The sequence below is a fragment of the Coregonus clupeaformis genome, chromosome 8 (assembly GCF_020615455.1).
Source record: "Coregonus clupeaformis isolate EN_2021a chromosome 8, ASM2061545v1, whole genome shotgun sequence".
NCBI lineage: Eukaryota > Metazoa > Chordata > Actinopteri > Salmoniformes > Salmonidae > Coregonus > Coregonus clupeaformis.
In genome coordinates, this window is record NC_059199.1 from 36,787,346 (window position 1) to 36,809,827 (window position 22,482).

The 22,482-nt window shown below is 43.8% G+C and overlaps 1 protein-coding gene across 2 annotated transcripts in view; it reads right to left on the reverse strand.

The window, feature by feature from the left end:
• Positions 1 to 2,080: 2,080 nt before the first annotated feature.
• The window catches only part of LOC121571951 (collagen alpha-1(XXII) chain-like), a 76,518-nt gene continuing 56,116 nt past the window's right edge, over positions 2,081 to 22,482 (reverse strand). For both annotated transcript variants that reach the window (XM_041883755.2, XM_041883754.2), the window contains exons 34-63: positions 18,306 to 18,359; positions 17,923 to 17,976; positions 17,038 to 17,091; positions 15,299 to 15,352; positions 15,124 to 15,177; positions 14,384 to 14,488; positions 13,610 to 13,654; positions 12,781 to 12,858; positions 12,622 to 12,657; positions 12,402 to 12,500; positions 12,160 to 12,195; positions 11,940 to 12,053; positions 11,191 to 11,244; positions 10,911 to 11,018; positions 10,703 to 10,756; positions 10,444 to 10,497; positions 10,172 to 10,225; positions 8,298 to 8,351; positions 8,148 to 8,192; positions 7,510 to 7,563; positions 7,361 to 7,414; positions 7,046 to 7,099; positions 6,583 to 6,654; positions 5,768 to 5,803; positions 5,551 to 5,595; positions 3,672 to 3,851; positions 3,415 to 3,481; positions 3,109 to 3,291; positions 2,755 to 2,832; positions 2,081 to 2,520 (exon numbers count right to left, since the gene is read on the reverse strand). In XM_041883755.2, the coding sequence (XP_041739689.1) occupies positions 2,327 to 2,520; positions 2,755 to 2,832; positions 3,109 to 3,291; positions 3,415 to 3,481; positions 3,672 to 3,851; positions 5,551 to 5,595; positions 5,768 to 5,803; positions 6,583 to 6,654; positions 7,046 to 7,099; positions 7,361 to 7,414; positions 7,510 to 7,563; positions 8,148 to 8,192; positions 8,298 to 8,351; positions 10,172 to 10,225; positions 10,444 to 10,497; positions 10,703 to 10,756; positions 10,911 to 11,018; positions 11,191 to 11,244; positions 11,940 to 12,053; positions 12,160 to 12,195; positions 12,402 to 12,500; positions 12,622 to 12,657; positions 12,781 to 12,858; positions 13,610 to 13,654; positions 14,384 to 14,488; positions 15,124 to 15,177; positions 15,299 to 15,352; positions 17,038 to 17,091; positions 17,923 to 17,976; positions 18,306 to 18,359 (2,223 nt within the window). In that variant the 3' untranslated portion in view covers positions 2,081 to 2,326. The remainder of the gene's footprint in view (positions 2,521 to 2,754; positions 2,833 to 3,108; positions 3,292 to 3,414; positions 3,482 to 3,671; positions 3,852 to 5,550; positions 5,596 to 5,767; positions 5,804 to 6,582; positions 6,655 to 7,045; positions 7,100 to 7,360; positions 7,415 to 7,509; positions 7,564 to 8,147; positions 8,193 to 8,297; positions 8,352 to 10,171; positions 10,226 to 10,443; positions 10,498 to 10,702; positions 10,757 to 10,910; positions 11,019 to 11,190; positions 11,245 to 11,939; positions 12,054 to 12,159; positions 12,196 to 12,401; positions 12,501 to 12,621; positions 12,658 to 12,780; positions 12,859 to 13,609; positions 13,655 to 14,383; positions 14,489 to 15,123; positions 15,178 to 15,298; positions 15,353 to 17,037; positions 17,092 to 17,922; positions 17,977 to 18,305; positions 18,360 to 22,482) is intronic.

Here is a 22,482-nt window from a genome sequence, read left to right on the forward strand (position 1 = left end):
ACCAGCCACTAATTAAGGATATTTTAGCACCAATCTTTTAGGATAAACAGGTAAGGATTACCGTTGTAAAACCATTTTTAACATTCCACATACGGTAGGCTACTGGTAGTTCAAACTGTAAATAATTTAACAGTATAATGAACAAAAACCCTAAATCAGTTACATACAGTTAGTTGTTTTGAATAATCACAAATGTATATGAAATGAGGAAACAAGCCAAACAAATAATTATAAAACTAGAACCTTATGCATTATTTGCTATGGGAGCACTGGAAGAAAACATCAGACATTCTAATGCTCATATTAATGGGCTAACAAGCATTTTCCATTTACAAAACCATGATGTTACTGTAGTATTGCTCCTCTTTGGCATTCTGAAACATATTTCATAACGAAGTCCACACATCTCCACTGTGATGTGGTGGTAAAAGTCATTGAAGAGTACATCTGTCTCTTTGACTGCTATGGATCATGAGGCATAGTTTGATAGGCTACAGTACAATGGGCAATGTAGTCACTATATGTTTAGCTTTAAATATTCAGGAGAGCACTTAGGATGACCTTCAATGAAATGACCTGAGCTGCAGTTGGCCAAGCTGTGTTTTCACTGTGGGTGTTGGCCTGGGTTCTGGAACACTGTGGGTGTTGGCCTGGGTTCTGGAACACTGTGGGTGTTCTAACTGTGTTCTAGAAATACATGCTGGATCCAGGCTCACATTCATATAAGGAAGGTGTAAAATACAATATATCTATTTTACTTTAATGGTGACCCGATGAACATTTCGTAACCTCAACATTGATGCGTTACATTTCTTTGCCTTTTTCAAGCCAAAATAATTCCCCTAGAGTGAGCAGTGGGCTATCTATTGTATCTTTTTACTGATTCTCTCTCGCTCGACCCGTCTTGTGAGTTTTAGAGAAAGTATAATTGGTCCACTGGGGGCGTGGGTTGAGTGAGGAAGACATCCTTCAGACAGAATACTCACGGACCTTACCAATCAGAATGCACAATACAGGGAAGAAATAACTAATTTTGTATAGCACTTAATGATTTAGTTAGAACAATTTCTTTATTTGAGTCACTGTGTCCTTGGCCCTTTGTGCCACATGGAGACTGGCTAATAAGCAGGAGGAAGTGACACATTAGAGAGAATGGAGAAACCAGGAAACAAGCAACTTTGAGGAACGACTGGAACAAAGGCTGTGGTTTTAGTACCTTCTCTCTCCAGACTGTTTACAGCCAGACTCTGTGGAATCACCAGAGACACTTAGGTAGAAACGAAAGGGGAAATTTAGTTTTCCTTTTATAGTTTTCCATTTCCTTTTGAAAGAGTCTCATGGGTCTCGTCTACTTGACGGCCTTACATGCATTCATTAAGTTTGATTCCCTTTGGAGGAACAATGAACAAACACTGTACAAATAGGCAATTAAACCTGTCACAAATGGTTTTGTTATTGACACAGTATCTTAGTTTGTAATAAGGTGGAGATTGTAATAGGAGTTCTACAGATATCCAGATAATCTAAGAGCTCAGTATTCACCCTGACCAGTTCTGGTGGCCTGGCTATCATTATTCAAGACAATTGCACTATCAGAAGCGTACAGGCAAGGCAAAACAAAACAAAGCATGAAGTTGTTCACCACCATCCACATGCTCATTAAAGATCCTTCCATGAAACTCAGTATTGTTATTTCAGATTGTGCCTCAGTCACCCCTCCGCCGGTTTTTGTTTTCTTTGAAATAGTTTTAAGCGTTTGATTGAGCCTGCCTAAACTGCCACATAGGCAGGGTATGCACTTTTGGGGACTATTCCATTGGTTCCATTGTGTCAGGCAAGCTCCATCAAGTGAAAACAAATAGTATTTGAACCCAGGCCTGGTTCTGTGCCGCCACATTATAGCCCACTAAGCATGACTGTAGTCGGTGTTCTTTTACATGGTCCTTCGAACCGGATAGGAACAATGGCAGTCCGTCTGGTTTTGTAATTCTTGATGACATTACCAAATATCAGACGCCCCCCCAACCCTCCAAACCCACTTCCCCTGGTCATTCCACCCCCAACCCCCCAACCCCCCACATCCACTTCCCTGGTCATTCCACTCCCAACCCCCCACAACAAAAACGAACAAATTCTGATCGGCAGGCAGGCAGCACACTTCTCTCGAGCTACCTCCAAACTGAGAAAAGAAAAGTCCTTGGTTCATCCTGACACATCCCAGTTCATAAATAGGTGGACTTGTAGTTCTCTGGCTGCGTCTGAAATGGCATCCTATTCCCTTTATAGGTTGCCATTTCGGATGCACCTTCTGTGTGTCTCTGTCTCGTTAAGTCCCCTTGACGTTCTTGGTGTGGGGTCGTGATCCCAGACTGGCGTAGTAGGCACACTGGGAGGGGTCACACTGTCCTGGGGGTCCGCTGGGGCCTGGCTGGCCATGGGGACCAGGGTTCCCTGGTTCACCCTGAGCTCCAGCCGCCCCGGGCTGCCCATCCTTACCATAGCCTGGCATACCTGCTGGTCCTAGGGGGTGGAATAGCAAATGGAATGGCAAAGAGTCACACTGAAGCAACTGCTGCTTTCTTAGGAAGTTCAAGTGTCAGTCAGTCACTCACTCACCCCATTCGTGCTGGATAGCTCATAGTTTAGCAACTAAGGATCTCAAGATGGATACAAACAATCATCCATTTAGAATGATATAGTAGTAATAGAGACATTCTATTGATGTAATGCTGTAATAGAGGAACAGTACTGTACCTATAGGACCAGATGGTCCAGTCTCTCCTCTCTGTCCAACTCCGTTTTCCCCCTTTTCTCCTCTGGATCCTCTCTCACCTGGACGTCACAGAGATGACAGACACAACACTCACAATGATGTTTTTACAGACAGTGTCTGAATCAAGACAACCTAAATCAAGACTACCAAAGGCGACTAATATCAATGGGTGGCAAAAATGTGTTTTCTGGGTATAGTAGAAACCTGAAACCTCTCATGTAGTGTTTTGACAATATTACACTCTTTAATATTATGCTCTCACAGTGTGTTTATCTGAACCAAGAAATACAGGAAGTGTGACCAAATAAAATGGGACTTCACTTTGGATCAATTACCTTTAGGACCCATGGGTCCCCTCATGCCATCTCCTCCGTTCTGCCCAGGCATGCCAGGCTCTCCTGGGGGTCCGGGGCGACCATGGCTCCCTTCTTTCCCTGAGGGGCCTGGAGGTCCTGGCCGACCTGCCGTGCTCTTCACATGGGCTGGCTGGATCTGGGCCATCAGGTACGCCATTTTGTCTGGAGGTGGAACACACGGACACACAAGTATGACTTGCACAGCTCATTTTAGGTCAAACAAACTTTGCATACATTACAGATTGCACTAATGTCCCACTGTTCCTAACAATACGCCAGTCTCACCATCTAACGCTTTAGCTAGTTCCTCCTGGATCAGCCTTCTCATTGTTTCCAGTGATGGTGACTCTCCCTGTGGAAGGATAAATTAGCATGTTTACGTCATCGAATTCTAGAAGTCTGTAATATTTTCTATAGCACTCTGACTGTGACTGGGATTGAACCAGAGTATTCCATAAACCACAAGACTGTGTTCGCCTGCTGAGCTAAAACCTGGCGGTTAACTCTGGGGGGCTAATGCAAGTATTTAGATCACAACTCACCCGTGATCCTGGTTGTCCAGGGTTTCCAGGTGTTCCCTGAGGCCCAGTAAGTCCCATCTCTCCTGGTGGCCCGGACATACCCATCATCCCTGTGTGGCCCTTACGGCCTGGGGTTCCCGGGTTACCAGGCATACCTGGATCTCCAACAGGTCCCTTATCTCCCTTCCCACCTGAGTTGCCCTACAAAGACATCCAACAAAACACACTCAGAAACAATATACAGTGAGGGAAAAAAAGTATTTGATCCCCTGCTGATTTTGTACGTTTGCCCACTGACAAAGAAATTATCAGTCTATATTTTTAATGGTAGGTTTATTTGAACAGTGAGAGACAGAATAACAACAAAAAAATCCAGAAAAAAACATGTCAAAAATGTTATAAATTGATTTGCATTTTAATGAGGGAAATAAGTATTTGACCCCCTCTCAATCAGAAAGATTTCTGGCTCCCAGGTGTCTTTTATACTGGTAACGAGCTGAGATTAGGAGCACACTCTTAAAGGGAGTGCTCCTAATCTCAGCTTGTTACCTGTATAAAAGACACCTGTCCACAGAAGCAATCAATCAATCAGACTCCAAACTCTCCACCATGGCCAAGACCAAAGAGCTCTCCAAGGATGTCAGGGACAAGATTGTAGACCTACACAAGGCTGGAATGGACTACAAGACCATCGCCAAGCAGTTTGGTGAGAAGGTGACAACAGTTGGTGCGATTATTCGCAAATGGAAGAAACACAAAATAACTGTCAATCTCCCTCGGCCTGGGGCTCCATGCAAGATCTCACCTCGTGGAGTTGCAATGATCATGAGAACGGTGAGGAATCAGCCCAGAAATACACGGGAGGATCTTGTCAATGATCTCAAGGCAGCTGGGACCATAGTCACCAAGAAAACAATTGGTAACACACTACGCCGTGAAGGACTGACATCCTGCAGCGCCCGCAAGGTCCCCCTGCTCAAGAAAGCACATATACAGGCCCGTCTGAAGTTTGCCAATGAACATCTGAATGATTCAGAGGAGAACTGGGTGAAAGTGTTGTGGTCAGATGAGACCAAAATCGAGCTCTTTGGCATCAACTCAACTCGCCGTGTTTGGAGGAGGAGGAATGCTGCCTATGACCCCAAGAACACCATCCCCACCGCCAAACATGGAGGTGGAAACATTATGCTTTGGGGGTGTTTTTCTGCTAAGGGGACAAGACAACTTCACCGCATCAAAGGGACGATGGACGGGGCCTTGTACCGTCAAATCTTGGGTGAGAACCTCCTTCCCTCAGCCAGGGCATTGAAAATGGGTCGTGGATGGGTATTCCAGCATGACAATGACCCAAAACACACGGCCAAGGCAACAAAGGAGTGGCTCAAGAAGAAGCACATTAAGGTCCTGGAGTGGCCTAGCTAGTCTCCAGACCTTAATCCCATAGAAAATCTGTGGAGGGAGCTGAAGGTTCGAGTTGCCAAACGTCAGCCTTGAAACCTTAATGACTTGGAGAAGATCTGCAAAGAGGAGTGGGACAAAATCCCTCCTGAGATGTGTGCAAACCTGGTCGCCAACTACTAGAAACGTCTAACCTCTGTGATTGCCAACAAGGGTTTTGCCACCAAGTACTAAGTCATGTTTTGCAGAGGGGTCAAATACTTATTTCCTTCATTAAAATGCAAATCAATTTATAACATTTTTGACATGAGTTTTTCTGGATTTCTTTGTTGTTATTCTGTCTCTCACTGTTCAAATAAACCTACCATTAAAATGATAGACTGATCATGTCTTTGTCAGTGGGCAAATGTACAAAATCAGCAGGGGATCAAATACTTTTTTCCCTCACTGTAAACAATGTTGTTTATGGTCGTTGGTTGGGCAGGGTCCTGCATGTACTCACCCTCTCTCCTTTGAGTCCACGTTCTCCTGCTCTGCCTGACATACCCTGTGAAACAGACAAGGAGTTTGTTTAATATTTTGTGGGCAAGACATCGCCCAATCCATGTTCCACATTATATCCATTTCCTAGTGTAAAGACGCTAAAAGTAGCTGATGAAAATTGAAATATGTCTCAAAAAATCAATCAACAAACCAATCAATCAATCAATGGTTCTTACCTGTTTCCCCTCTGGGCCGACAGGACCAGTAGGACCCTAGATAGAAAGACAGATCGAAGGCAGAGACATTTATATAAAAATACATTTGATCAAATCAGAAACGCTTGCATCACAACTTCCAATCTTCTTATGGCAGAACATCAACTCAGACTATTCCAACATGAGTGGTAGGACTAGGAGGCATAGCAACAATCAGAGGTGGGAAAAGTACTCAGTTGTCATACTTGAGTAAAAGTAAAGATACCTTCATAGAAAATGACTCAAGTAAAAGTGAAGGTCACCCAGTAAAATACTACTTGAGTAACGTATCTTGTTTTAAATGTACTTAAGTGGTGGTGGCAAAAGTATTCAATTGTCAAACTTTAGTCAAAGTTAAAAGTTAAAGTAAATGCTATACATCTAATTCCTTATATTATGCAAACCAGATGGCACAATTTTCTTGTTTTTAATAAATTTATGGACAGCCAGGGACACACTCCAACACTCAGACATAATTTACAAACTCAGTATTTGTGTTTCGTGAGTCCGCAAGATCAGAAGCAGTAGGGATGACAACGCGTTATATTGATAGGTGCATGAATTGGACCATATTTCTGTCCTGCCTGAGCATTCGAAATGTAACGAGTAAAAAGTACATATTTTATTTAGGAATGTAGTGGAGTAAAAGTAAAAGTTGTCAAAAATATAAATAGTAAAGTAAAATACAGTAGTACTTCAAAGTATTTTTACATAGTTACTTTACACCACTGACAACAGTAGCTTAGAACCCTATTGATAATGTTTACATAAAAAAAGGAGCAGGAATCCCTACTTACGGACGGTCCCTTGAGACCACTAAAGCCTGGTAATCCTGGGTTCCCAGGGTCTCCCTTGGCTCCAGCCTGACCCTGTAATACACACAGAAACATGGGGACTTGTGACTTTCACATGGCGTAGTCATACTGTAGTCATACTGTAGTTGAACACTCACAGGCTGCCCCACTCGTTATAAGGGTTCTTGTGAACGTTGCTGCGCTTGGAGGTACAGTTCATAAAAGATCTTGCGGTGGGAGATGAAACAGCTGCAAGCAATTAATATTCATATTTACAAGGGCTTGATGGGACTTGATCTAGCTGGTTGTAGAGTACCAGATACAGGGTAGAGGGAAGCTGCTTTGTTCGCTACATACAAACAGCATTTCACTGCATGTGCATGTGCATGTTTTCACAGAAGCTAGGACCACGATGTCTGCAATGTTAAGAGCAGTTACTGCTGTATATAAATAAATAATCACTCACTGGAGTACCAGGGGCTCCTGGCTTTCCTGAAGGTCCTGGTTCACCAGGTTTACCCTTGAGAGAGAGACAGCGGTAGAGATGGAGGGAGGGAGAGGGAGATAGAGATGGAGAGAGAGGGATAGACAGAGAGGTAGAGAGGGAGAGAGAGAGCGAGCGAGACAGAGAGAGCGACAGAGCGAGAGAGCGAGAGAGAGAGAGAGAGAGAGAGAGAGAAATACAGACATTAGTGAAACGTTCTATCAGCCAGGTTGTCATCGTGCTAAATCTGGTGTCAGCAGATAAAGGCTTGTCTACTGCAGTATAAAGGTGACTTACATTCTCCCCTCTCCGGCCAGCCATGCCTTCTGGTCCAGGTGGTCCAGTATTACCCTTCACAAACAAACACAACGCATATATTATTAAGACATTCCCTGTATGTTGATAATTGCATAGTTATGATTGGTTATATTAGTGTTCTCACTCACGTCTTGGCCAGGTTTACCCTCCGGTCCACTACGTCCTTCCTTTCCATCTTCACCCTGATTGGTCGAAGACAGAAACATATTAATCAATGCAACCAATCAATTCACAGTAGGCCTCTCTTTCCTAATGAAGCCCTCAGGAAAATGTTTTGATTATAGCTATAGAAAGGGGCTCCAATTGTCAAATCCACCCCTTGACCTTGACGGCCTGGATGTACGAGTCTGGGGTCAAGGTGAGACACTCTTATCCATCCAATGTGGTCTATAAAATCCATAGGTTCACATGGAGATAGACAGAAGTCTATGTAACATAAGCCTCTGTCTTAAGATATGTGTTATAGTGATGCACTTGGGCAGCAGGGGATGTGAGCCTGGCACTGTGTCTCAGTGGCGTCTGTAATGAGGCATGCTATTGGTCACACAATAATAGGTCACACTATATTGAGACAGGCAGGTATTGTATCCTAGAGCTGAGAGCTGAGTGAGATTTAATAAGAGTAGGCATGTGTCACAATTTTGACAGTGAGATGATTTGATCTTGACAGACCAGGGAAGACATATGCCTAACCACGTTATTCACCACGTTATGGCCTAGTCATCTAATGTGTTGAGAATGGTGACATGGGAGTCAATGGGCTGACCTTTGAACCTGGTTGTCCAGGCTCTCCTCTGTGACCTTTGAAGCCCTGTGTGGAAAGAATGATCAACATGAATACACCAACAATGTTTTATTACTGAAATTATATCTCCATTAGCCACACAGTTAAATAATCCTTCCCACAGTTACTCACAGGCATTCCCCTGAGACCTGGTTGTCCTGATGGTCCTGGCTCTCCTTGTTTACCCTGAAATCCCAACACAGAGTTAGATTACACACCAAGGGAATGATGTGCAGGTAAATATGAAGGGGGCACATATTGTGCCATGTACAGTTGAAGTCGGAAGTTTACATACGCCTTAACCAACTACATTTCAACTCAGTTTTTCACAATTCCTGACATTTAATCCTAGTAAAAAATCCCTGTCTTAGGTCAGTTAGGATCACCACTTTATTTTAAGATTGTGAAATGTCAGAATAATAGTAGAGAGAATGATTTATTTCAGCTTTTATTTATTTCATCACATTCCCAGTGGGTCAGAAGTTTACATACACTCAATTAGTATTTGGTAGCATTGCCTTTAAATTGTTTAACTTGGGTCAAACGTTTCGGGTAGCCTTCCACAAGCTTCCCACAATAAGTTGGATGAATCTTGGCCCATTCCTCCTGACAGAGTTGGTGTAACTGAGTCAGGTTTGTAGGCCTCCTTGCTCGCACACGCTTTTTCAGTTGTGCCTACAGATTTTCTATAGGATTGAGGTCAGGGCTTTGTGATGGCCACTCCAATAACTTGACTTTGTTGTCCTTAAGCCATTTTGCCACAACTTTGGAAGTATGCTTGGGGTCATTGTCCATTTGGAAGACCCATTTGCGACCAAGCTTTAACTTCCTGACTGATTTCTTGAGATGTTAGTTCAATATATCCACATAATTTTCCTTCCTCATGATGCCATCTATTTTGTGAAGTGCACCAGTCCCTCCTGCAGCAAAGCACCCCCACAGCATGATGCTGCCACCCCCGTGCTTCACGGTTGGGATGGTGTTCTTCGGCTTGCAAGCTCCCGCTTTTTCCCCCAAACATAACGATGGTCATTATGGCCAAACAGTTCTATTTTTGTTTCATCAGACCAGAGGACATTTCTCCAAAAAGTACGATCTTTGTCCCCATGTGCAGTTGCAAACCGTAGTCTTGCTTTTTTATGGTGGTTTTGGAGCAGTGGCTTCTTCCTTGCTGAGTGGCCTTTCAGGTTATGTCGATATAGGACTTGTTTTACTGTGGATATAGATACTTTTGTACCGGTTTCCTCCAGCATCTTCACAAGGTCCTTTGCTGTTGTTCTGGGATTGATTTGCACTTTTCGCACCAAAGTACGTTAATCTCTAGGAGACAGAACGCGTCTCCTTCCTGAGCGGTATGACGGCTGCGTGGTCCCATGGTGTTTATACTTGCGTACGATTGTTTGTACAGGTGAACGTGGTACCTTCAGCTGTTTGGAAATTTCTCCCAAGGATGAACCAGACTTGTGGAGGTCTACAATTATTTTTCTGAGGTCTTGGCTGATTTATTTTGATTTTCCCATGATGTCAAGCAAAGAGGCACTGAGTTTGAAGGTAGGCCTTGAAATACATCCTCAGGTACACCTCCAATTGACTCAAATGATGTAAATTAGCCTATCAGAAGCTTCTAAAGCCATGACATTATTTTCTGGATTTCTCCAAGCTGTTTAAAGGCACAGTCAACTTAGTGTATGTAAACTTCTGACCCACTGGAATTGTGATACAGTGAATTATAAGTGAAATAAACATTTCTTGTGTCATGCATAAAGTAGATGTCCTAAACAACTTGCCAAAACTATAGTTTGTTAACAAGAAATTTGTGGAGTGGTTGAAAAACCAGTTTTAATGACTCCAACCTAAGTGTATGTAAACTTCCGACTTCAGCTGTATAACAAGGGACCATTTTGACTGATCATGTACAGAATATATCCATGAATGAAGCCCTAACAGGATAACAGGACATATAGAATATCCTGGGAATATAGTCAGGCCATATCATGTGTACTCACCGGTTCTCCTTGTTCTCCTGGTCGGCCATCTTTGCCAATTTTACCCATTTGACCCTATGGAACAAGGTTATTCAGCATTTAGTCTTTCTTGCTTTTAGCCTTGGGTTTCAAACTGTTTATTCACATTCCACTCCATAAATTACACGTATGTTTTCATGGATAGCGTGAGACAGAGGTTATAGTGATATTGTTACTACCACACCAAAACTATTTTAAGTCTTTAGCAGATCATTTCGACTCCTTCACAAAACTTTATCAACATTGTTTCTCACCATTAAGCCTGGTAGACCTGGTGGCCCCTGGATTCCCTTCATCCCCTCCTTGCCCTGCAGAGAGAAAACAAACACAAGATAGTTCCACAGTTTCAACCATGATAAATCAACAACAACACTATGATGATTAATGTCCTCTGCCACAACACTCATCCCAGTTGACCTATATGGCCAGCCAGTGGGACAAGGCTGGTATAAAACTAATGACATGTAGTGTAATATGCTGTCTGAATATAAAACACATTGACAACATCCTGACTTTTTCTCCAGGGGCTCCTGGGGGACCGATGGGGCCGGGTTGACCGTCGTTACCCTACAGAGAGACGAAGAGGCAAGAGTCAGAAAGAACATTCATCCTACTGCAATGACCATAGGAGTTGGTGATACTAAATAGCAAAAGAGCAGGTTGACAGACGATGGGATATGGTAGGTACTGGTAATACCACCAGGCAGGTACAGGTACTCACAGGATTACCAATGATACCAGCAGCACCGGGGTGGCCAGGGGGTCCGGTGTGGCCCTTTTCACCTTTGTCTCCAGGTCCTCCTTGGGGTCCTCTATCACCTTTCACACCCTGTGGAACGAACAATAAATAATACATATCACCTCTGTCCACTGTGTTATATGGCAGGTGACATAACAGACACAAACCACTGGATGGTTTCAGGTCTTGAACTCAATAATGAATGTTCTATGGAAGATAGATGTGTGTGGTTGATAAGCGGGTGTGGTTGAGGAGGACTTGCTTTCTCTCCGTTGGCTCCTGGGGATCCAGTGGGTCCGGTCGGGCCTGCCTGGCCCTGTAATGATAATGACACAGAGACACCATCAGTCTCTGGCTAACTAAAGGCTCTCTCTCTACATCTTTCTTTCTGGTCTGTCTATCTTTGTCTCTCCCCCGCTTCCCCTCTTTCTCCCTCTCTCTCTCTCTCTCTCTCTCTCTCTCTCTCCGGCTCTCTAAAAAGACCATCAGCAGCCCTGTCTACAGGTCCTGATCATTCACTGTACCCCCCAGAGGATAGTAAGCCTAACGATGCTGAGAGAGCCAGGCTGTTAGCTTCCCGCCACTTCAGTCAAACACAGTGTGATGGATACAGGAGACTCCTCGCTCTTCTCCTAGGCTACTGTCTGAGACATACTACTTCTATGAAGTTAAACAAAGTCCTCTTTGCAGTGTTTAGAGCAGGGTTGCCAAACCCTGTTCCTGGAGAGCTACCCTCCTGTAGGTTTTCGCTCCAACCCCAGGTGTTACCAACCTGATTCATCTTCTCAACCTGCTAATTATTAGAATCAGGTGTGCTAGATTAGGGTAGGAGCAAAAACCTACAGGACAGTAGCTCTCCAGGAACAGGGTTGGGCAGTCCTGGTTAAGAGCATGAAGAAGTGGTATGGAGAGGATCATTTTAATCCAATTCATGATTCAGGATGAGTATCTCCCAGTAAGGGATACCTTTATCATACAATATATGGCATGGTACTATGACTTTGTCCTTACTTGGTACCCGTCCTGTCCGTTCTTTCCTGGGGGTCCAGCGTGTCCCTTGTCTCCTGGTGTCCCTGGCAGACCAGACTGTCCCGGGGGTCCGGCTGGGCAGTCTGAACATATGTCCTGAAGGACAAGGAGAAACACTTAGTGATGAAAGAATCTGTCTGTCTCAGGATCATTTAACAAGATGGAGGAAACAGTACTATGGTAATGAGGCTCTCCTCCTTACCTTCAGATTCAAATCCGACAAGTCTGCAGCTGCTCCCTGAAAGAGATGGTGTCCATTATTATACAAAGGTTGATTGGACTTATACACTTCACACTGATATCACACCATGCGTTTGAATACATCCCCATAGGTGTGCTATCATGTCAGTGTAGTGACAAAAAAAGTGAAGGTACAGTATTTGGTCTCAGTTTGCTGTGTTGTTGGGACATTTCCAAGCCCATTTACTGTACATGTCAACTTACTGGCTCTCCTGGGGATCCCTTATCTCCTGGTCTTCCTGGTAAACCATTGTGTCCTGCTGGTCCCTGTGTACCAGCGACGCCTGGCAGACCTCTCATGCCCTGAACCAGGAAACAAACAGCAGTCAGTTGAATTTTTATTTGAACATTACTCCGTTTGTGTTTACACTTTGTCACACTAAGGCTGAGCATAATTATGACAAAATGTCCAAAATGGTTTTACCGACGGTCCAACTGCACCATTGAGCCCTGAAGGTCCCTGTAAAAGATAAAGATGTTCTCATACATGTTCAAAATATGCAGCAAGATTGAATGTGCCTGTGTGTGTGTGTGTGTGTGTGTGTGTGTGTGTGTGTGTGTGTGTGTGTGTGTTTGTCTATACCGGGGGTCCGACTTTGCCTTCTCCTGGAGGACCCCTGTCCCCTGGAACCCCCTGAAGTCCCTGGGATCCAGGTTGTCCCTGGAACACACAGACATAACCTTGGTTACCATCCAGTAAGGCACCAACAGAACCTTAGTCACCATCCAACCAGGGGACATTGTGTCCTGTTAATGCAATAGCCAATACTTTCTAATGACATTGCTGCAATATCATTTTGTTTGGCTCGTTTTGTTTGGCTCAGAGAGTTCTGCTGTTCTGAGCAGAGTGGTTGTTGATCTCTGCAGGTCTTGGCTGCTCAGGCAAGATACATCACGTGTGTTTATGTCTAACAACAGAGAATCCAATCTGAAGTTTCAGTTTGGCAATCATAAAGGTGACCAGGGAGGATGGTTTAACAACAACAGAGATAGAATCAACAGAAAAAATTCTCTCTCTCTCTCTCTCTCTCTCTCTCTCTCTCTCTCTCTCTCTCTCTCTCTCTCTCTCTCTCTCTCTCTCTCTCTCTCTCTCTCTCTCTCTCTCTCTCTCTCTCTCTCTCTCTCTTCTCCTCTCTCTCTCTCTCTCTCTCTCTCTCTCTCTCTCTCTCTCTCTCTCTCTCTCTCTCTCTCTCTCTCTCTCTCTCTCTCTCTCTCTCTCTCCTCAAAAAGTTGTTGTTAAATCACTGTGTTAGTCACAGTATGCTGGTCACAGAAAATTGCTTTAGTGCAACCAAAATTGATAATTTTCTTCATTTAGTCACCAGATAGAATCACCCCTGATTTCAAGGCACTAATGTTTCTCACTACCCCTCACTCCCTGCCTCCCCCAACCCAACTTTAAAATGAGTTACCTTCTGGCCGGGAGGTCCTTCAATTCCCTGCTGTCCAGGATCACCCTGTAATATAATATCACACATAACACTATTATGAGCCCACTGGCTGGTCAAATCAAACACTTGGCATGTCAAGTCTTATAGTATAACATAAATGGGTGCCCCTATATTCCCTGTATAGTGCACTGCGTTTGAGGCTAGGATTATATGTTATAGGCCAGCAGCTGACAGTAGTAAAATGGAACTGTTATGAACCACACACACACAGCACCTGTACACCGTCCTGCTGGGTTCCTTCATTAGTTTCATGTGATAAAGCTGTGTGTTGTTTCTGTGTTTGCTTTCTCAGCACTATCACCATATGTCTGTGTTGTAGAAAAGGAGTAAAAAGGTTCCAGGTCAAATCACTGGCATAACTGCATAATGTGGGTTGTACGGTACTAACGTAACCAGTCATATTTTAATATGGTTGTATTTAAATGCATGTTGATTTATGTACACGTGCAGCCAATACACGTACAGGATGTGAAGGGCTTTTAATTTGAAACTCCAGAGCCTGAGATCTTAATTGCCTGATTGGATAAGTGCCAACAAACTCTTGTTCATATTTCTTAGAGTGTGGATAACAAGTTAGATATGTGTTAACTCTGTAGTCAGGAGCTTTTCCTGACTACGCCACAAGACCAGGCAAATGTGTCTGTGTGACCTTGTTTATAGTGGTCACACAGACAGGAGAAACTCCTGGCCGTAACAACAAGGTTTGAACTTCTTATGAAGAGTGATGTATCTTACATTCTGTCCGTCTTTGCCCTTCCCTGGTAGGCCAGGGGGTCCTTGTATGCCTGCATCTCCAGGAGGGCCTGGGGGGCCAGCACGACCCTCCTTCCCCAACTCTCCCTGGAACACACCACACACAGGGAGATGAGCATAGCCTAGCGTAGCATAGCATAGCATAGTCAGTCATACAGCACGAGTTTGTCACGCCCTGGCCTATAGAACTCTAGCTAGTTTGGTCAGGGTGTGAATATTCTAGGTTTGTATTTCTATGTTTGGCCGGGTGTGGTTCCCAATCAGAGGCAGCTGTCGCTCGTTGTCTCTGATTGGGGATCATACTTAGGCAGCCAGTTTTCCTGCCTGTGTTGTGGGATTTTGTTGTGTTCCTGTTTAGGCTTGTGTGTTAGCCCTTTTGACCGTCACGGTTAAGTTTGTTATTTTGGTTACTGTGTCGTGCGTTTATTACTTAATAAACATGTACGCCTTTCACGCTGCACCTTGGTCTGACCCGTTTCTTAACGGACGTGACAGAGTTACAATAGAAGGTCCCTAGGACACATGAGTTACGAGTTACAATATGATGTCCCGAGAACACATGAGTTACGAGTTACAATATGATGTCCCGAGAACACATGAGTTACGAGTTACAATACGATATCCCTACAACACATCAGTTACGAGTTACAATATGATATCCCTAGACCAACACATTTGAGATCACGTGTTTTGATCCATATAGCAGTGATTAGGTTACTGACCCTCTCTCCTCTCTGTCCAGCTATTCCAGGTGGTCCAATGGTTCCAGGGATGCCCTGTGTTATAGACAGAGAGAGAAGTTCAGGGCACACATTAGGTTAAAGTTTAAAGCATTAGGGATGTCCTCGAACACCAACAAAATGTTTTTGGGTTGTCATTTCCACAAAATTAACCTACCACATTGCCAGGCAGTCCACGGGTGCCCTGCGTACCCTGCAATCCTTGAAGACCCTGGAAGAGAAGCAAGACTTAATTCACAACTGTCTATATGTAATACACTGCTCAAAAAAATAAAGGGAACACTTAAACAACACAATGTAACTCCAAGTCAGTCACACTTCTGTGAAATCAAACTGTCCACTTAGGAAGCAACACTGATTGACAATACATTTCATATGCTGTTGTGCAAATGGAATAGACAACAGGTAGAAATTATAGGCAATTAGCAATAAAGGACTGGTTTTGCAGGTGGTGACCACAGACCACTTCTCAGTTCCTATGCTTCCTGGCTGATGTTTTGGTCACTTTTGAATGCTGGCGGTGCTCTCACTCTAGTGGTAGCATGAGACGGAGTCTACAACCCACACAAGTGGCTCAGGTAGTGCAGCTCATCCAGGATGGCACATCAATGCGAGCTGTGGCAAGAAGGTTTGCTGTGTCTGTCAGCGTAGTGTCCAGAGCATGGAGGCGCTACCAGGAGACAGGCCAGTACATCAGGAGACATGGAGGAGGCCGTAGGAGGGCAACAACCCAGCAGCAGGACTGCTACCTCCGCCTTTGTGCAAGGAGGAGCAGGAGGAGCACTGCCAGAGCCCTGCAAAATGACCTCCAGCAGGCCACAAATGTGCATGTGTCTGCTCAAACGGTCAGAAACAGACTCCAAGATGGTGGTATGAGGGCCTGACATCCACAGGTGGGGGTTGTACTTACAGCCCAACACCGTGCAGGACGTTTGGCATTTGCCAGAGAACACCAAGATTGGCAAATTCGCCACTGGCACCCTGTGCTCTTCACAGATGAAAGCAGGTTCACACTGAGCACGTGACAGACGTGACAGAGTCTGGAGACGCCGTGGAGAACGTTCTGCTGCCTGCAACATCCTCCAGCATGACCGGTTTGGCGGTGGGTCAGTCATAGTGTGGGGTGGCATTTCTTTGGGGGGCCGCACAGCCCTCCATGTGCTCGCCAGAGTAGCCTGACTGCCATTAGGTACTGAGATGAGATCCTCAGACCCCTTGTGAGACCATATGCTGGTGCGGTTGGCCCTGGGTTCCTCCTAATGCAAGACAATGCTAGACCTCATGTGGCTGGAGTGTGTCAGCAGTTCCTGCAAGAGGAAGGCATTGATGCTATGGACTGGCCCGCCCGTTCCCCAGACCTGAATCCAATTGAGCACATCTGGGACATCATGTCTCGCTCCATCCACCAACGCCACGTTGCAACACAGACTGTCCAGGAGTTGGCGGATGCTTTAGTCCAGGTCTGGGAGGAGATCCCTCAGGAGACCATCCGCCACCTCATCAGGAGCATGCCCAGGCGTTGTAGGGAGGTCATACAGGCACGTGGAGGCCACACACACTACTGAGCCTCATTTTGACTTGTTTTAAGGACATTACATCAAAGTTGGATCAGCCTGTAGTGTGGTTTTCCACTTTAATTTTGAGGGTGACTCCAAATCCAGACCTCCATGGGTTGATAAATTTGATTTCCATTGAAAATTTTTTTGTGATTTTGTTGTCAGCACATTCAACTATGTAAAGAAAAAAGTATTTAATAAGATTTTAATAAGATTATTTCATTCATCATTCAGATCTAGGATGTGTTATTTTAGTGTTCCCTTTATTTTTTTGAGCAGTGTAGTATTATCAGACATGTAACTGAGAACAAATATACTGCCGTAAAGAACCTGAACTTACAGGGTCTCCTTGTCTCCCAGTCTCTCCTTTAGGGCCAATGTCACCTTCTGGGCCCTGAATTGAAAGGGATTACAAACAAACTTGCCAGACATTTAAGGATATGAAGGAAGCTGAAATCATTCAGTATAGTATGTTAAATTATGTAGAGTTTTGTTTTTCTATTTTCCAATGGATGACACCTTATGTAGGGACCTATAAAATATGCGGTGCAGAGAACGCGGACTGAATCACGGAATCCAGACATTAAAACGGAATTCAACCATTTTATTTTTTATTGAGGTTAGCTGGGAATGAACTAAACGTATTGAAAATGATTTAATTTGTCCAGGTTTATCATAAGACGTGAACAGAATGCATCAGTGATTCGTATTTCCTGCAACTTTCTGATGACGCAACGGCATGAGAATGCCCCTCTCTACCACTTTGTGTAGCCATTAGCGAGGATGCTAAGGAAAACCGTCTTCTCAATTAAATGTTAACTACAAAGTATCCTATGCTTACCTGGCAGAATGATATCATGATTATTTGCATCAATTCAGGTTATTTGTTTTGCAAACTCTACCATCACTTGTGCAAAAACACTGCTAAAAAACTGCCTATTGCTAGGTACGCACTTGAAATAAAGGGTAACTAGGCTACACTCCAAAATCAAAATGTATTAGATTTTTGCCCAGACCCCAGAAATTGTCTCCAGATGTGGTTTAAGCATTGTAGTGGACTTAGAACATCCAATTTTGTTGTTTTTCTAACAAAACGGAATTAGGCAAAAATTCTATGGAGTTTATAGTGCCCTACGTATGTTATTGTTGCTACATGGGTTGTGAATAGGTGAGTGTCAATTATAAATAACATTTGATTGACTGACTGATTGATTGAACTCCTTACCTGTGGTCCAGCCAGTCCTTTAAAGCCTGGTTCTCCAGGCAGTCCTCGTTGACCCTTCAGACAACACATAGGTTAGTAACATCCCCAGAATTATGTTCAAAATCAAACAAATTATACCGTATTTTGCTCTTTTGCAATGCCAGATGATTCCTTTAAAAGCCAAACACACAGTGGAGCACTGTCACTATTTTAGTACACATAGAGAGCACTGTAACTGCTGCATTGTTGATGTCCATTTGACTCTACCAAATAAAGGAGGCACTTTCATCGATTCACATCTCTTCTGACATCTAGTGGAGAGTTTGGAGCATTGCTGATTCTCCCTAAATGCAGCATAATGTTACTCCTTTCGTAAAAGGCACAATTTATTATGAATAACTTACAATCTCTCCTGGATTCCCCTGCTCTCCCTTTTCTCCTCTCTCTCCAGGATTTCCCTAGGGAGAAAGAAAAAGGATAAAACGCATGTCCAAGTTGGGAAATATCAGTGGTGTAAAGTACTTAAGTAAAAATACTTTAAAGTACTACTTAAGTACTTTTTTAGGGTATCTGTACTTTACTTTAATATTTATATTTTTGCCAACTTTTACTTTTACTTCACTACCTTCCTAAAGAAAATAATGTACTTTTTACTCCATACATTTTCCCTGACACCCAAAAGTACTCATTACATTTTGACCGGAAAATGGTCCAATTCACAAACTTATCAAGACAACATTCCTGGTCATCACTACTACCTCTGATCTGGCGGACTCACTAAACACAAATGCTTTGTTTGTAAATTATGTCTGAGTGTTGGAGTGTGCCCCTGGCTATCCATCAATAAAAAATAAAAAATAAATGGTGATGTCTGCTTTGCTTAATATAAAGAATTTGAAATGGTTTATACTTTTACTTTTATTTTTGATACTTAAGTACATTTCAGCAATTCCATTTACTTTTGATACTTTGATATTTAAAACCAAATACTTTTAGACTTTTACTCAAGTAGTATTTTACTGGGTGACTTTCACTTTTACTTGAGTCATTTTCTATTAAGTTATCTTTACTTTTACTCAAGTAAGAAAAATGAGTACTTTTTCCACTACTGGGAAATATACAGTGCCTTGCAAAAGTATTCATCCCCCTTGGCGTTTTTCCTATTTTGTTGCATTACAACCTGTAATTTAAATGGATTTTTATTTGGATTTCATGTAATGGACATACACAAAATAGTCCAAATTGTTGAAGTGAAATGAAAAAAATAACTTGTTTCAAAAAATTATAACAAATGAATAACGGAAAAGTGGTGTGTGCATATGTATTCACCCCCTTTGCTATGAAGCCCCTAAATAAGTTCTGGTGCAACCAATTACCTTCAGAAGTCACATAATTAGTTAAATAAAGTCCACCTGTGTGCAATCTAAGTGTCACATGATCTGTCACATGATCTCAGTATATATACACCTGTTCTGAAAGAAAAAAAGCAAACACGTTTGGTGTTCGCCAAAAGGAATGTGGGAGACTCCCCAATTGGTCAGAATTGAAGGAATGGTGGATGTTGCAAAATACAGGGAAATTCTTGAGACTGGGATGGAGGTTCACCTTCCAGCAGGACAATGACCCTAAGCATACTGCTAAAGCAACACTCAAGTGGTTTACATTTACATTTTAGTCATTTAGCAGACGCTCTTATCCAGAGCGACTTACAGTTAGTTAGTTCATACATTATTTAAAAAAAAATCATACCCCTTGTGGGAATCGAACCCACAACCCTGGCGTTGCAAACGCCATGCTCTATCAACTGAGCTACATCCCTGCCGGCCATTCCCTCCCCTACCCTGGACGACGCTGGGCCAATTGTGCGCCGCCCCATGGGTCTCCGGTCGCAGCCGGCTACGACAGAGCCTGGATTTATTAAGGGGAAACATTTAAATGTCTTGAAATGGCCTAGTCAAAGCCCAGACAACAATCCAATTGAGAATCTGTGGTATGACTTAAAGATTGCTGTACACCAGCGGAACCCATCCCAATTTTTTTTTTTTTTTTTATTTAATATGTAGTGAGGACCAGCCAACAAGAGTGTACAGGTCACAGTGGTGGGTAGTGTATGGGGCTTTGGAGACAAAACGGATGGCACTGTGATAGACTACATCCAATTTGTTGAGTAGAGTGTTGGAGGCTATTTTGTAAATGACATCGCCGAAGTCAAGGATCGGTAGGATAGTCAGTTTTACGAGGGCATGTTTGGCAGCATGAGTGAAGGAGGCTTTGTTGCGAAATAGGAAGCCGATTCTAGATTTAACTTTGGATTGGAGATTCTTAATGTGAGTCTGGAAGGAGAGTTTACAGTCTAACCAGACACCTAGGTATTTGTAGTTGTCCACATACTCTAGGTCAGACCCGTCGAGAGTAGTGATTCTAGTCGGGTGGGCGGGTGCCAGCAGCGTTCGATTGAAGAGCATGCATTTAGTTTTACTAGTGTTTAAGAGCAGTTGGAGGCTACTGAAGGAGTGTTGTATGGCATTGAAGCTCGTTTAGAGGTTTGTTAACACAGTGTCCAATGAAGGGCCAGATGTATACAAAAGGGTGTAGTCTGCGTAGAGGTGAATCTGAGAGTCACCAGCAGCAAGAGCGACATCATTGATATACACTGTGAAAAGAGTCGGCCCAAGAATTGAACCCTGTGGCATCCCCATAGAGACTGCCATAGGTCCAGACAACAGGCCCTCCGATTTGACACATTGAACTCTATCTGAGAAGTAGTTGGTGAACCAGGCGAGGCAGTCATTTGAGAAACCAAGGCTATTTAGTCTGCCAATAAGAATGCGGTGGTTGACAAAGTCGAAAGCCTTGGCCAGGTCGATGAAGACGGCTGCACAGTACTGTCTATTATTGATCGCGGTTATAATATCGTTTAGGACCTTGAGCGTGGCTGAAGTGCACCCATGACCAGCTCGGAAACCGGATTGCATAGCGGAGAAGGTACGGTGGGATTCGAAATGGTCGGTGATCTGTTTGTTAACTTGGCTTTCAAAAACTTTCGAAGGGCAGGGCAGGATGGATATAGGTCTGTAACAGTTTGGATCTAGAGTGTCACCCCCTTTGAAGAGGGGGATGACCGCGGCAGCTTTCCAATCTCTGGGGATCTCAGACGTTATGAAAGAGAGGTTGAACAGGCTAGTAATAGGGGTTGCGACAATTTCGGCGGCTAGTTTTAGAAAGAAAGGGTCCAGATTGTCTAGCCCAGATGATTTGTAGGGGTCCAGATTTTGCAGCTCTTTCAGAACATCAGCTGTCTGAATTTGTGTGAATGAGAAGCGGGGGGGGCATGGGCAAGTTGCAGTGGAGGGTGCAGAGCAGTTGGCCGGGGTAGTGGTAGCCAGGTGGAAAGCATGGCCAGCCGTAGCAAAATGCTTGTTGAAATTCTCGCTTATTGTAGATTTATCGGTGGTGATAGTGTTTCCTAGCCTCAGTGCAGTGGGCAGCTGGGAGGAAGTGCTCTTATTCTCCATGGACTTTACAGTGTCCCAAAACTTTTTGGAGTTAGTGCTACAGGATGCAAATTTCTGTTTGAAAAAGTTAGCCTTTGCTTTCCTAACTGCTTGTGTATATTGGTTCCTAACTTCCCTGAAAATTTGCATATCGCGGGGGCTATTTGATGCTAATGCAGTACGCCACAGGATGTTTTTGTGCTGTCAAGGGCAGTCAAGTCTGAGGAGAACCAGGGGCTATATCTGTTCTTAGTTCTGTATTTTTTGAATGGGGCATGTTTATTTAAGATTGAGAGGAAATTACTTTTAAAGAACAACCAGGCATCCTCTACTGACAGAATGAGATCTATATCCATCCAGGATACGTGGGCCAGGTCAATTAGGAAGGCCTGCTCGCTAAAGTGTTTTAGGGAGCGCTTGACAGTGATGAGGGGTGGTCGTTTGACCGCGGACCTGTTACGGATGCAGGCAATAAGGCAGTGATCGCTGAGATCCTGGTTGAAGACAGCGGAGGTGTATTTAGAGGGTAAGTTAGTCAGGATGATATCTATGAGGGTACCCATGTTTACGGATTTAGGGTTGTACCTGGTAGGTTCGTTGATAATTTGTGTGAGATTGAGGGCATCTAGTTTGGATTGTAGGATGGCCGGGGTGTTAAGCATATCCCAATTTAGGTCACCAAGCAGTACGAACTCTGAGGATAAATGGGGGCAATCAATTCACATATGGTGTCCAGGGCACAGCTGGGGGCTGAGGGGGTCTGTAGCCAGCGGCAACAGTGAGAGACTTATTTCTGGAAAGGTGGATTTTTAGAAGTAGAAGCTCAAACTGTTTGGGCACAGACCTGGATAGTATGATAGAGCTCTGCAGGCTATCTCTACAGTAGATTGCAACTCCACCCCCTTTGGCAGTTCTATCTAGACGGAAAATGTTATAGTTGGGGATGGAAATTTCAGAATTTTTGGTGGCCTTCCTAAGCTAGGATTCAGACATTGCTAGAACATCAGGGTTGGCGGAGTGTGCTAACGCAGTGAATAACTCAAACTTAGGAAGGAGGCTTCTGATATTAACGTGCAGAAAACCAAGG